Here is a 12,736-nt window from a genome sequence, read left to right on the forward strand (position 1 = left end):
TACATAACATAATATGTATCATTTTAACCATTTGTAAGTGTAAAAATCAGTGGCATTAAATACATTTACATTGTTGTGTACCATCACCACTATCTATACTCAAACTTTTTCATCATTCCCAACAAAGACTTTGTACCTATTAAACAATAACTCTCCCTTCCCTTCTTCTCCCTAGTTTCTGGTAACCTCTATTCCACTTTCTCTATTTCTCATCCCTTTTTATCCCGTTCTGATAAATATGAAAACTTTATGTCCTCTTTTCTTGTGATTTGAAATGAAAAATAAATATAACAATGATGAGTCAAAATAATAGGTTTTAAAACTGTGTATGTCCGTGCTCTTCCCATTTCCCCACCTTGAGAGTCACTGAGCTGTACCCTCTAGCTCAGGGTGCCTAGGAACCAGTGACATATGTTTGCATAGCTGGTACTAGGGGTGTGGTCTGTGACCACAGACTTCTTTAGAGCAAAGCCGACTGATGATGGAATCTGGTTCACTGGTTTTCTTAGCTTTAAGCTCTAGTTCACAGAGGTAACTAATCCAAGACTGACCATTTTGAATTTGCTTTACTATTTAATAAGCAGCAGCAAATTAATATAAACATCCAGATTGAATCATTTTTATGTTCTTTTCAATCCATCCATCCATTATTTGTTTATTTTTTATTTATTTGTTTTTAAAGATTGGCACCTGAGCTAACAACTGTTGCCAATCTTTTTTTGTTTTCCTGCTTTTTTCTACCCGAATCCCTCCAGTATATAGTTGTATATTTTAGTTGTGGGTCCTTCTAGTTGTGGCATGTGGTATGCAGCCTCAACGTGGCCTGACGAGCGGTGCCATGTCCGCACCCAGGATCCAAACGGGCAAAACCCTGGGCCGCCAAAGTGGAGCGCACAAACTTAACCACTTGGCCATGGGCCCAGCCCCCTGGTTTTTTTTTTTTTTTTTAAAGATTGGCACCTAAGCTACCATCTGTTGCCAATCTTTTTTTCTTCTTCTTCTTCTCCCCAAAGTCCTCCAGTACATAGTTGTATATTCCAGGTGTAGGTCTTTCTGGTTGTGCTATGGGAGACGCTGCCTCAGCATGGCCTGATGAGCAGTGCCTTGTCTGCGCCCAGGATCTAACTCGGCAAAACCCTGGGGCCCTGAAGCGGAGTGCATGAACTTTTAACCAATCAGCCACCGGGTGTCCTCTGTCCATCCATTATTGATTGCTAGTTTTCCCACATTTCAAACTTCAATTTAATTAATGCAATGTAGTATTACCTACCTTTCGTTCTCATTTTGGAAAAATACTTGACTGAGTGGTTTCTTATGTGTGACTAGCTTGGTCAAGAGTGTTATTTGGGTTTTTTCCCCTAGTTTTTTATAGAAAAATTTTAAAAGGTTTTGAAGTTTTACTTTTGTAGTAAAATACACAAATCTTGAGTATAGCTCAATGAATTTTTACATATGTATGCACCCATGTAAGTACCAGCCAGGTCAAGATATAGAACATTTTCCTCCTCAGAAATTTTCCTCATGTTCATTCTAAGAGGGACACCCTCCCTCCAGAGGTAACCATTATTCTGACTTCTATCATCAGATATTATTTTTGCCTGCTCTTGTGCTTCATATAAATAGAACCATACAGCATGTACTCTTTGGGTATGGCTTCTTGGATTAATGTAATGCCTACAAGGTATATCTGTGTTGTTGTATGAAGCAATGGTTTATTATTTTTTTTATTGCAGAGTAGTATTCTGTTTTATTAATATACCACAATTTTTCCATTCTCTTGTTTCCAGATTGGAGCTGTTGTGAATAAAGCTGCTGTTAATGTTCTTGTTTGTAGACATATGTACTTCTTTCTTTTGCATATATTATATGCCCAGGTATGAAATTGCTAGGTCATAGGGTAGACATATATTTAAATTTGTTAGTAACTTCCAGACAGTTTTCCAAAGTGGTTGTCCCATTTTACATTCCCACCAGCATTATATGAGAATTCTAGTTGGTCCATATCCTCCTTTAATTTTAGCCATTTCAGTGTGTGTAATGTTTACATTGCATTTCTCTGATGAGTAATAATGTTGAATCTCTTTATAAACTTTTTAATAAATACAGGAAAATGCACACACTGTAACTGTATAGCTTCATGAACCGTTAATTACAAAGTGAACTTGCCCATGTAACCGCCATAGTCGGGGGTACTCTTCAGTCTGTCAGTCAGCCAACAGATTTATTGCATATCTACTATGTGGCAGGTATAGTTCTAGGCCCAGAGACACAAGAATGATAAGGTAATCAAAGTTGCTGTCCGCAAGAAGTTTACTTTCTCTTGGGGAAAGAGGACAGTAAACAAATACATAGTTTATATGCTAGGCAGTAATAAGTATTGTAGAAAAAAATAAAACAGGGTAAGGGAATTGGGAGTGTCAGGGGCTGCTGTTTTAGTTAGGATGATCAGAGAAGGCTTCTCTGAGGAAATGACTTTTTTTTTCAGGCTCGTTCAGGCTGTTGGCAGAATTCAGTTCCATGTGATTATAGGACTAAGGTTCTTGTTTCCTTGCTGGCTCTTGCCACGCCATGGTCATTCTGAGCTCTAGAGGTCACTTTCATTTCCTGCCTCATAGCCAGTAATGACTGGTCATGTTCTTCTCACACTTCAGATCCCCCTGACTTTTCCTTCTGTCACCTTTCCGAGATGTAGCCTTCTGAACTCCAACCAGAGAAATTTCTCACCTTTTAAGGGCTCATGCTTTTAGATTGGGCCCATCCCGATAATCTAGGCTCATTTCGTTATTTTAAAGTCTATAACCTTAATTAGAACTGCACAGTCCCTTTACAGCATTTCCTAGATTATGTTTGGTGTATTAACTAGGGAACAGAAATCTTGAGGAGATAGATTTAGAATTCTGCCTATTAATAGTCCTCATAGAATTAACTAGGGAGTGTTCTTCTATTTTATAAAAAGTTTTGTGAAGAATTGATAGTATTTCTTCTGAAAATATTTGGTAGAAGCTGTCTGGCCTTGTCCTTTTTTTTATGGGAATATGATTTTTTAAGGCTATCATAGGTTATAACATTGTGAAATTTCAGTTGTACATTATTATTTGTCACCAGGTAAGTGTGCTCCTTCACCCTTTGTGCGCACCCCCAATCTCTTTGCCCTCTGGTGACCACTAAACTGTTTTCTTTGTCCACGTGTTAATTTATCTTCCACATATGAGTGAAATCATCCAGTGTTAGTCTGTCGTTATCTGGCTTATTTTGCTTAATGTAATACCCTCAAGGTCCATCCATGTTGTTGCGAATGGGATGATTTTATCTTTTTTTATGGCTATATGGTATTCTATTGTAGCTATACACCACATCTTCTTTATCTAATCGTCAGTTGGTGGGCACTGGGGTTGCTTCCACTTCTTGGCTATAACGAATAATGCTGCAATGAACATAGAGGTGCATAAGTCTCTGAATTGTTGATTTCAAGTTCTTTGGGTAAATACCCACTGGTGAGATAGCTGGGGTATATGGTATTTCTATTTTTAATTTTTTGAGAAATCTCCATTCTGTTTTCTGTAGTGGCTGCGCCAGTTTGCAATCCCACCATCAGTGTATAAGGGTTCCCTTTACTCCACATCCTCTCCTACATTTGTTGTTTTTTTGTCTTGGTGATTATAGCCATTCTAATGGGTGTAAGGTGATATCTTAGTGTAGTTTTGATTTGCATTTCCCTGATGATTAGTGATGTTGAACATCTTTTCATGTGCCTGTTGACCACCTGTAATCTTCTTTGGAAAAATGTCTATCCATATCCTCTGCCCATTTTTTGATCAAGTTTTTTGTTTTGTTGTTGTTCAGTTGTGTGAGTTCTTTATATATTTTGGACATTAACGCCTTGTTGGATATATGATTTGCAAATATTTCCTCCCAGTTGGTGGGTTGTCTTTTTGTTTTGTTCCTGGTTTCCTTTGCCTTGTAGAAGCTCTTTAGTCTTCTGATGAAGTCCCACTTGTTTATTTTTTCTTTTGTTTCCCTTGTCCTAGTAGACATGGTATTCGAAAAGATCCTACTAAGACCAATGTCAAAGAGGGTACTGCTTATATTTTCTTCTAGGAGTTTTATGGTTTCAGGTCTTACTTTCAAGTCTTTGATCCATTTTGAGTTAATTTTTGTGTATGGCGACAGATAATGGTCTACTTTCATTCTCTTGCATGTTGCTGTCCAGTTTTCCCAGCACCATTTATTCAAGAGACTTTCCTTTCTCCATTATATATTCTTAGCTCCTTTGTTGAGGATTAACTAGCTGTCCATAGATGTGTGGTTTTATTTCTGGGCTTTCAATTCTGTTCCATTTTGTGTCTGATTTTATACCAATACCATGCTGTTTTGATTACTATAGCTTTGTAGTATATTTTGAAGTCAGGGATTGTGATGCCTCCAGCTTTGTTCTTTTTTCTCAGAATTACTTTAGCTGTTTGGGATCTTTTGTTGCCCCATATGAATTTTAGGATTCTTTGTTTTGTTTCCCTGAAGAATGTCATTGGGATTCTGATTGAGATTGCATTGAATCTGTAGATTGCTTTAGGTAGTATGGCTATTTTAACTATATTTATTCTTCTAATCCATGTGCATGGAATATCTTTTCATTTCTTTGTCATCATTGATTTCTTTCAGAAATGTCTTACAGTTTTTATTGTATAGTTCTTTCACCTCCTTGGTTAAATTTATTCCTAGATATTTTAATCTTTTTGCTGCGATTGTAAATGGGATTGTATTCTTTTTTTTTGTTTTGTTTTTAAAGATTTTATTTTTTCCTTTTTCTCCCCAAAGCCCCCCGGTACATAGTTGTGTATTCTTCGTTGTGGGTTCTTCTAATTGTGGCATGTGGGACGCTGCCTCAGCGTGGTCTGATGAGCAGTGCCATGTCCGCGCCAGGATTCGAACCAAGGAAACACTGGGCCGCCTGCAGCGGAGCGTGCGAAGTTAACCACTCGGCCACGGGGCCAGCCCCTGTATTCTTTTTTTTTTTTTAAAGATTTTATTTTTTTCCTTTTTCTCCCCAAAGCCCCCCAAGTACATAGTTGTATATTCTTCTTTGGGGGTCCTTCTAGTTGTGGCGTGTGGGACGCTGCCTCAGCGTGGTTTGATGAGCAGTGCCATGTCCACGCCCAGGATTCCAACCAACGAAACACTGGGCTGCCTGCAGCGGAGCGTGTGAACTTAACCACTCCGCCATGGGGCCAGCCCCAGGGATTGTATTCTTGAGTTCTCTTTCTGTTAGTGTGTTATTGGAGTGTAGAAATCTAACTGATTTTTGTAAGTTGATTTTGTACCCTGCAACTTTGCTGTAGTTGTTGATTATTTCTAATAGTTTTTTGATGGATTCTTTAGAGTTTTCTATATATAAAATCATGTCATCTGCAAACAGTGAGAGTTTCACTTCTTATTGCCTATTTGGACTCCTTTTGTTTCTTTTTCTTGCCTAATTGCTCTGGCCAATACCTCCATACAAAGTTGAATAAGAGTGGCAAGAATGGGCACCCTTGTCTTGTTCCTATTCTCACAGGGATGGCTTTCAGTTTTTCCCCATTGAGTATGATGTTGGCTGTGGGTTTGTCATAGATGGCCTTTATTATGTTGAGGTACTTTTCTTCTATACCCATTTTATTTAGAGTTTTTATCATAAATGAATGTTGGATCTTGTCAAATGTTTTCTCTGCATGTATTGAGAAGATCATGTGCTTTTTATTCTTCGTTTTGTTAATGTGATGTATCACATTGATTGATTTGTGGATGTTGAAGCATCTCTGTGTCCCTGATATAAATCCCACTTGATCATGGTGTATGATCTTTTTAATGGGTTGCTGTATTGGGTTTGCCAGTATTTTGTTGAGGATTTTTGCATCTATATTCATCAGCAGTATTGGCCTGTAATTCTCCTTCTTTCTGTTGTCCTTATCTGGCTTTCGTATCAGGGTGATATCAGCCTCGTAGAATGTGTTAGGAGGTATTCCATCTTCTTCAATTTTTTGGAATAGTTTGAGAAGAACGGGTGTTAAATCTTCTTTGAATGTTTGGTAGAATTCTCTAGAGAAGCCATATGGACCTGGACTTTTGTTTTTTGGGAGGTTTTTGATTACTCTTTCAGTCTCGTTGCTTGTGATTGGTCTATTCAGATTCTCGATTTCTTAATTTAGTTTTGGGAGGTTGTATGAGTCTAAGAACTTGTCCATTTCTTCTAGGTTGTCCACTTTGTTGGCATGTAGTCTTTCATAGTATTCTCTTGTAATTCTTTGTATTTCTGTGGTATCTGTTGTAATTTTTCCTCTTTCATTTTTAATTTTATCTGTTGAGCCTTCTCTCTTTTTTTCTTAGTGAGTCTGGCTAAGAGTCTGTTAATTTTGTTTATCTTCTCAAAGAATCAGCTCCTAGTTTCATTGATCCTTTCTACTGTCTTTTTTGGTTCAATTTGATTTATTTCTTCTCTAATTTTTATTATTTCCTTCTGCTAATATCTTACGGTTTCTTTTTCTTTCAGTTCAAAGTATTTTCTAATTTCATTTACACAGTTTTTTCTTTTGGTCTATGGATTACTTAGAAGTATGTAGTTTCATTTGGACACATCTGGAGATTTCCTAGACTTCTTTCCTCTGTAGATTTTTTTTAAGATTTTATTTTTCTTTTTTCTCCCAAAGCCCCTGGTACATAGTTCTATTTTTTTTTTTTTTAGTTGTGGGTCCTTCTAGTTGTGGCATGTGGGATGCTGCCTCAGCATGGCTTGATGAATGGTGCCATGTCCATGCCCAGGATTCGAACTGGCAAAACCCTGGGTCGCCGAAGCAGAGCACACAAACTTAACCACTTGGCCACGGGCCGGCACCTCCACTGTAGATTTTTAATCTAATTCTGTTGTTAGAGAACCTGTTTTATATGATTTCAGTCCTTTTAAATGTATTAAAGATTTCTTGTGGCCTGTCACAGGATTTGACAAACTTTTTCTGTAAAGGACCACATAGTAAATATTTTAGGCTTTGTGAGCTGTATGGTCTCTGTTGCAACTACTCATCTAGGCTGTTGTAGTGCAAAAGGAGCCATACACAGTACAGAAACTAATAAGCTGGCTGTGTTAGAATAAAACTATTTTTAAAAACCGACAGTAGGACCAGATTTAACCCTTGGGCTATAGCTTGCTGACCTTTGACCTAGTATATTATCACTTCTGGAGAATGTTCCATGTGTATTTGAAAAGAATGTGTATTCTTTTCTTGTTGTATAGAGTATTCTTGATTTTCTGTCTGGGTTTTAATCAATTATTGAGAGTTGGGTATTGAAGTCTTCAATTATTGTTGAAGTGACTATTCTTTCAGTTCTGTCCATTTTTACTTCATATATTTTAGGTCTCTATTATTCATTGAATATACATTTGTAATTGTTATATGTTCCTGATATCATGACTGTTCTATCATAATGATATATGCCTTTGTCTCTAGTAATATTTTTTGTCTTAAAGTCTATTTTATCTTACATTAAGCTCTCTTACTGTTACTCTTTGCTTGATTTTTCCATCCTTTTACTTTCAGTCTCTGTGTGTGTGAATCTATAGTATGTCTTTTGTAGATAGCGTATAGTTGCAGCCTTCTTTTCCATTCAATAAAACAATTTCTATTTTTTAAATTTTATTTATTTATTTGTTTATTTATTTCTGCTTTATCTCCCCAAACCCCCCCTGTACACAGTTGTATATCTTAGTTGCAGGTCCTTCTAGTTGTGGGTTGTGGGATGCCGCCTCAACGTTGCCTGATGAGCGGTGCCATGTCCGCGCCCAGGATCCCAACCCTGGGCTGCCGCAGCAGAGCGTGTGAACTTAACCACTTGGGCACGGAGCCGGCCCCCAGTTTGTATTTTTGAGTGGAGTCTTTAATCCATTCTTATTTAGTGTAATTTTAAGTCTCCAGACTTTAAGTATGTTAAGAATGAAACACCACCTTGGATACAGTATACCCTCTATGAGTCTGTTATTTCTTTTCCAAAAAATAAAAAGAACAAAGTTACCACTCTTGCAACAACAGGATGAAAATTCAGGAGAAATTCAACATTGTTTTTCACTGAGAAATACCTAATGTCGCATAGTTTGTTTAATAGAGCCTGAGTTGCCTGTACACTAAGCCAGTTTAAGAATGTGATCTGTAACTCACAGTCTTAATTAGATGGATAAAAATTTAATGGGGGGCTGGCTGCGTGGCTGAGTGGCTAAGTTGGCACACTCTGCTGCAGGCGGCCCAGTGTTTCGTTGGTTCGAATACTGGGCACGGACACGACACTGCTCATCAAACCTCGCTGAGGCAGCATCCCACATGCCACAACTAGAAGGACCCACAAGGAAGAATATGCAACTATGTACTGGGGGGCTTTGGGGAGAAAAAGGAAAAAAATAAAAAATCTTTAAAAAAAAAAAAGTGAATGGGTTCATTAATGCTGTGAAAAGAAACAGTGACCTACCTGCCAAGTGGCAAAGTGGAAGTAATTGATCTGGTAATAATTTAATTATCAGATAATTTAAAATGCAGAGGCTTCTAGGTGGTGAGTTATTTTCATAATGCTTGCTCTGGACATTATAAAATGCATCTTAACTTATCACAGTTTACTTTAGATTCATACTAGTTTAATTCTGTAAGATAACTTTTCTTTCCCCCTGCTTTGTACAATTGTTGTCATATATGTTACATCTATATTTGTTATAAAGCCAATAACACAGTATTATTATTACTGCTTAATACAGTCTTGTCTTTTAAATAATTTAAGAGGAGAAAGTAAAAAATTTACATTTATACAATCTTTTAAATTTACCCATATATTTACTTTGTCCAGTGCTTTTCATTTCTTTATGTAGATTCAAGTTAACCATCTGGTTGTCATTTCCTTTCAGCCCTAAAGACTTGCTTTAGTATTTCTTGTATGTCAGGTTTGCTAGCAATGGATTCTCTAAGTCATTGGGAATGTCTTTATTTCACCTTCATTTTTGAAAGATAGTTTTGCTGGATATAAAATTCTTGCTTGACGATTTTTCTTTAAACATTTTGAATATATCCTTTCACTGTCTTCTGGCCTTTCTTGTTACTGATGAGAAGTTAGCCAGTAGTTATTTGTTGCTTCCTTGTAAATGATGAGTTATGGGGGGTGGGGTTTGCTGCTTTCAAGATTTTCTGTTTTGGGCTTCCATCAGTTTTGCTATATGTGTAGATATTGATCGCTTTGTGTTTATTGTAGTTGTGATTCATTAAGCTTCTTGAGTCTGTAGGTAACTTTTTAAAAAATATCAGTTTGCATTATTTTTGGTCATTATTTCTGTCTTCTCTGTCTCTCCACTTCTTCTGGAACTCTTAATTCATGTATGTTGGTACACCTGACATTGTTCCTTAGGTCTCTGAGGCTCTATATGTTGGTACACTTGACATTGTTCCTTAGGTCTGTGAGGCTCTATGTTGTTTTTGGTTTTGATTTGTGTGTGTGTGTGATAGAGGACGATTGACCCTGAGTTAACATCTGTTGCCACTCTTCCTCTTTTTTTTTTTGCTTGAGGAAGATTGGCGCTGTGCTAACAGGTGTGCCAATCTTCCTGTATTTTATGTGGGATACTGCCACAGAGTGGCTTGACAAGCAATGCTAGGTCTGTGCCTGGGATCAGAACCTGTGAACCCCAGGCCACCAAAGCAGAGCACCCAAACTTAATCACTCACTACGCTGCCTCTGGGCCTGGTGCTGTGTTGTTTTTTTAATTCTTTTCTCTCTCTTTAGATTAGATAATTTCTATTACTCTTTTTCAAGTTTTGTGGTATTTTTTCTTCTACTTCAGTATTCAATTCTAGGATTTCTATTTATCCCTTTTTTTATGATTTCTTTTTGTTGAGATTTTCTATTTGTTTGAGATTATCTATGTTGTCTCATGTTTTTCTTTAGTCCTTTAAAGCAATTTGAAGTAGTTTGGTAAATCTGGCATTTGGACTTACTCAGGCATATTTTCAATTCTGTGAGGTTTTTTTTCCTCCTGAGTTTGGGTCACATTTGGCTGCATCTTTTCATGTGTGAAATTTTTGTTCAAACTGGACATTTTACATAATATATAGTAGCAACTTTGGAGTCTGATTGTTTTCCCCTTCTGAGGGTTATTGTTGCTTTGTTACTTGGTTGGCTTTTAAGTAACTTGCCTAGACGAAATCTGGAATCTCTCTTTCTGGTGTGTGGCTGCTAGTATCTCCTCAGTTTTTTTCATTGTATCTATTCTGTTTTTAAATTTTTGCTGTCTTTTCATTTTATTTTTATCATTTTCTAGCTCTTATTTTATTGCATCTAGATTCTTATTTGAAGCATTCAAATAAATATTCAAGGGGGAATCTGCCTTTGGTTTTGAGGGTTATGTTTTCCAAATTGGGTTCTTTGCTGTGTGGTAATTTCTTTTTTCTCATTGTCTGTCTCTTTTGTTAGAGGAGATTTGATAGTTGCTATGTCATTTTTATTTATCTTCTTTATGTGTTATGTGGACAGCTCTGTTTACACCTTTTGTTTGTAGTTACAGAGTACAGATGAAACATCTTTGATATATTTCCCACCTTATTTGGACCTTTCCCCACCCAATTCTGCCATCAACTATGGTTTGTTGTTGATTGTTGCTTTCAGTCTCTTTTCTTTAAGCTGAGGACACGATGGTAGGGAAGAGCTTGCCAGTGCACAGTTTAATCCTTTTTCTAGATCTGAATTCTGTTCTTTCTTCTAAACTGTCATAAAATGTTTTTTATCAGGCCCACTCTATCCAGTGGTAAGTTCCATAGCCTTTGCCTGATTCTTCTAATTGGAAGAATGGAAGATGATAAGCTCCAGAGGTTCAGCTGGCATTTCCTGAGGTCCCATATTGTTTTGTAGAGGCTCTTACTCCTTTTTTTGAGGTATAATTGACATAAGACTATATTATTTTCAAGCATACTACATAATGATCCAGTATTTGTATATATTACAAAATGATCAGCCACAAATGTCCAGTTAACATCTGTCACCATACAGTTTTTTTCTTGTGATGAGAACTTTCAAGATCCACTCTCTTAGCTACTTTCAAATATGCAGTACAGTATTATTAACTATAGTCACCATGCTGTACATTACATCCCCATGACCAAATTCATTTTATAACTGGAAATTTGAACCTTTTGACCCTTTTCACCTGTTTTACCCACCCAATGCCTCAGGCAATCACCAATCTGTTCTCTTTATACTTGGAGGCTCTTACTGTTGATGGATTTTTTTTTTTTTTAACTTTCCCAGGGCTATCTACTCATTTCTTCATTTTCCTCTTTCCACATTGGAAAGTATTTCATATAAGGTTACTCTTGTTTCCTTCTTGGGTTGCGTTTTTTAAAATGTTTTTCTGTCAGGTATCCAGGCATAGGAGTTCTATGATCCTCATCATGCTTTCTTTACCCAGAAATCTTGGGCATGTATTTTTTAAAAAGTTTAGTAATGTGGAAAAGATAGCATTTGTATCTTTACAACTTATAGAAGCTTCCTGCAGTATTGACTAATTCAATTTTGATGTTTCGGTTTTCCTTATGTAAATTCCTTTGTGCTCTCCCAACTCACCTCCCCCACCACCCAAGTTTCTTGCAGCTGTATTTGATCTGGGAAACCTGAGGAGAGGTTAGATGTAAGAAATTCTGGAGGAAGAGAAAAAGACCCTTGATTTGGGCAGGAAGAGCGGGTGGTAAGAAAGATCTTAGGGAGTGATAAGAGGTAATATTTTAGTTTGTGAAGCAGAGATGGGGATAAGATATTTAGGATAAGTACAAAAGATAAGACTAAGAAAACATACTTTCTGAACTTAAAAGATAGTTTGATTTTATGATTAAACTTTCTTAAGGTGCAAAATATTGCTTTTTATAGCTACATTCTTTCTAGATTACTTTTCTTTTAATAGCAAGTTTCGTCTGGAAAAAATACAAAATAAAACCTGTGGATGTCTCTCAGAAATTTTATTCAGATAGCCATGACTGTAATGGTGAATGTGTGTGTGTTTTTCCTTCCAGAATCTCCCTGGAAAAAGAGACGGGAATATCTGCAATGATACTTCCTGACAAGAAATTGATACAAGAGAAGGAAAGGAGATCAACAGCTAGTGAGCAGAGTTTCAAATAACCAGGATTTTGTATTTACCACCTCCAACCACAATCTTCTGTTGCCTACTTTTAAATCAGATAACTGCACTCAGACCCAGACAAGGGGAAAGGATACTTTTCTTCTGCATTTTTTGAGATCAAAGAAACTGCAATGTCTAGGAAACAGAACCAGAAGGGTAAGATTACAAGGGGGTGTAAATTGTTGACAGCATAGTTGTGGAGTAGTAATTACTATTTATATCTACATATTTACAAAATGTTCTCTGAGTGTGTTTTGGATGTTTATACTTTCCCTCACCTACTGCGTTAGTACTGATAGTTATAACTTATCTGTCTGTCATGACTGCAGTTAATTTTAGAAGAGTACAGAACATTCACAGCTTGATCTTTTGTCTCTTTAACTGTTTGTGGGTATTACATTATAGCTTTGTGTGTTACTAGTTTGGGAATTGATTCATATAACAATTGCTTTTCTTCTCTTATAAACCTATTAAAGTGGGATATACCTGCAGGAAAGCCAAATGCATCTTGAAAATGCACTTTTTGGACACTGAACATATGTTATGGGGGGTGGTGGGAGATAACTTACT

General features: G+C 36.8%; 1 protein-coding gene across 1 annotated transcript in view; it reads left to right on the plus strand.

Moving 5' to 3' along the window:
• The window catches only part of SPATS2 (spermatogenesis associated serine rich 2), a 131,807-nt gene that overhangs the window by 55,311 nt on the left and 63,760 nt on the right, over nt 1-12,736 (plus strand). Inside the window, 1 exon segment of the mRNA XM_044755712.2 lies at nt 12,057-12,322. Within this exon segment, the coding sequence (XP_044611647.1) occupies nt 12,298-12,322 (25 nt within the window). The 5' untranslated portion in view covers nt 12,057-12,297.

Source organism: Equus asinus, chromosome 22, assembly GCF_041296235.1.
Source record: "Equus asinus isolate D_3611 breed Donkey chromosome 22, EquAss-T2T_v2, whole genome shotgun sequence".
Taxonomy (NCBI): domain Eukaryota; kingdom Metazoa; phylum Chordata; class Mammalia; order Perissodactyla; family Equidae; genus Equus; species Equus asinus.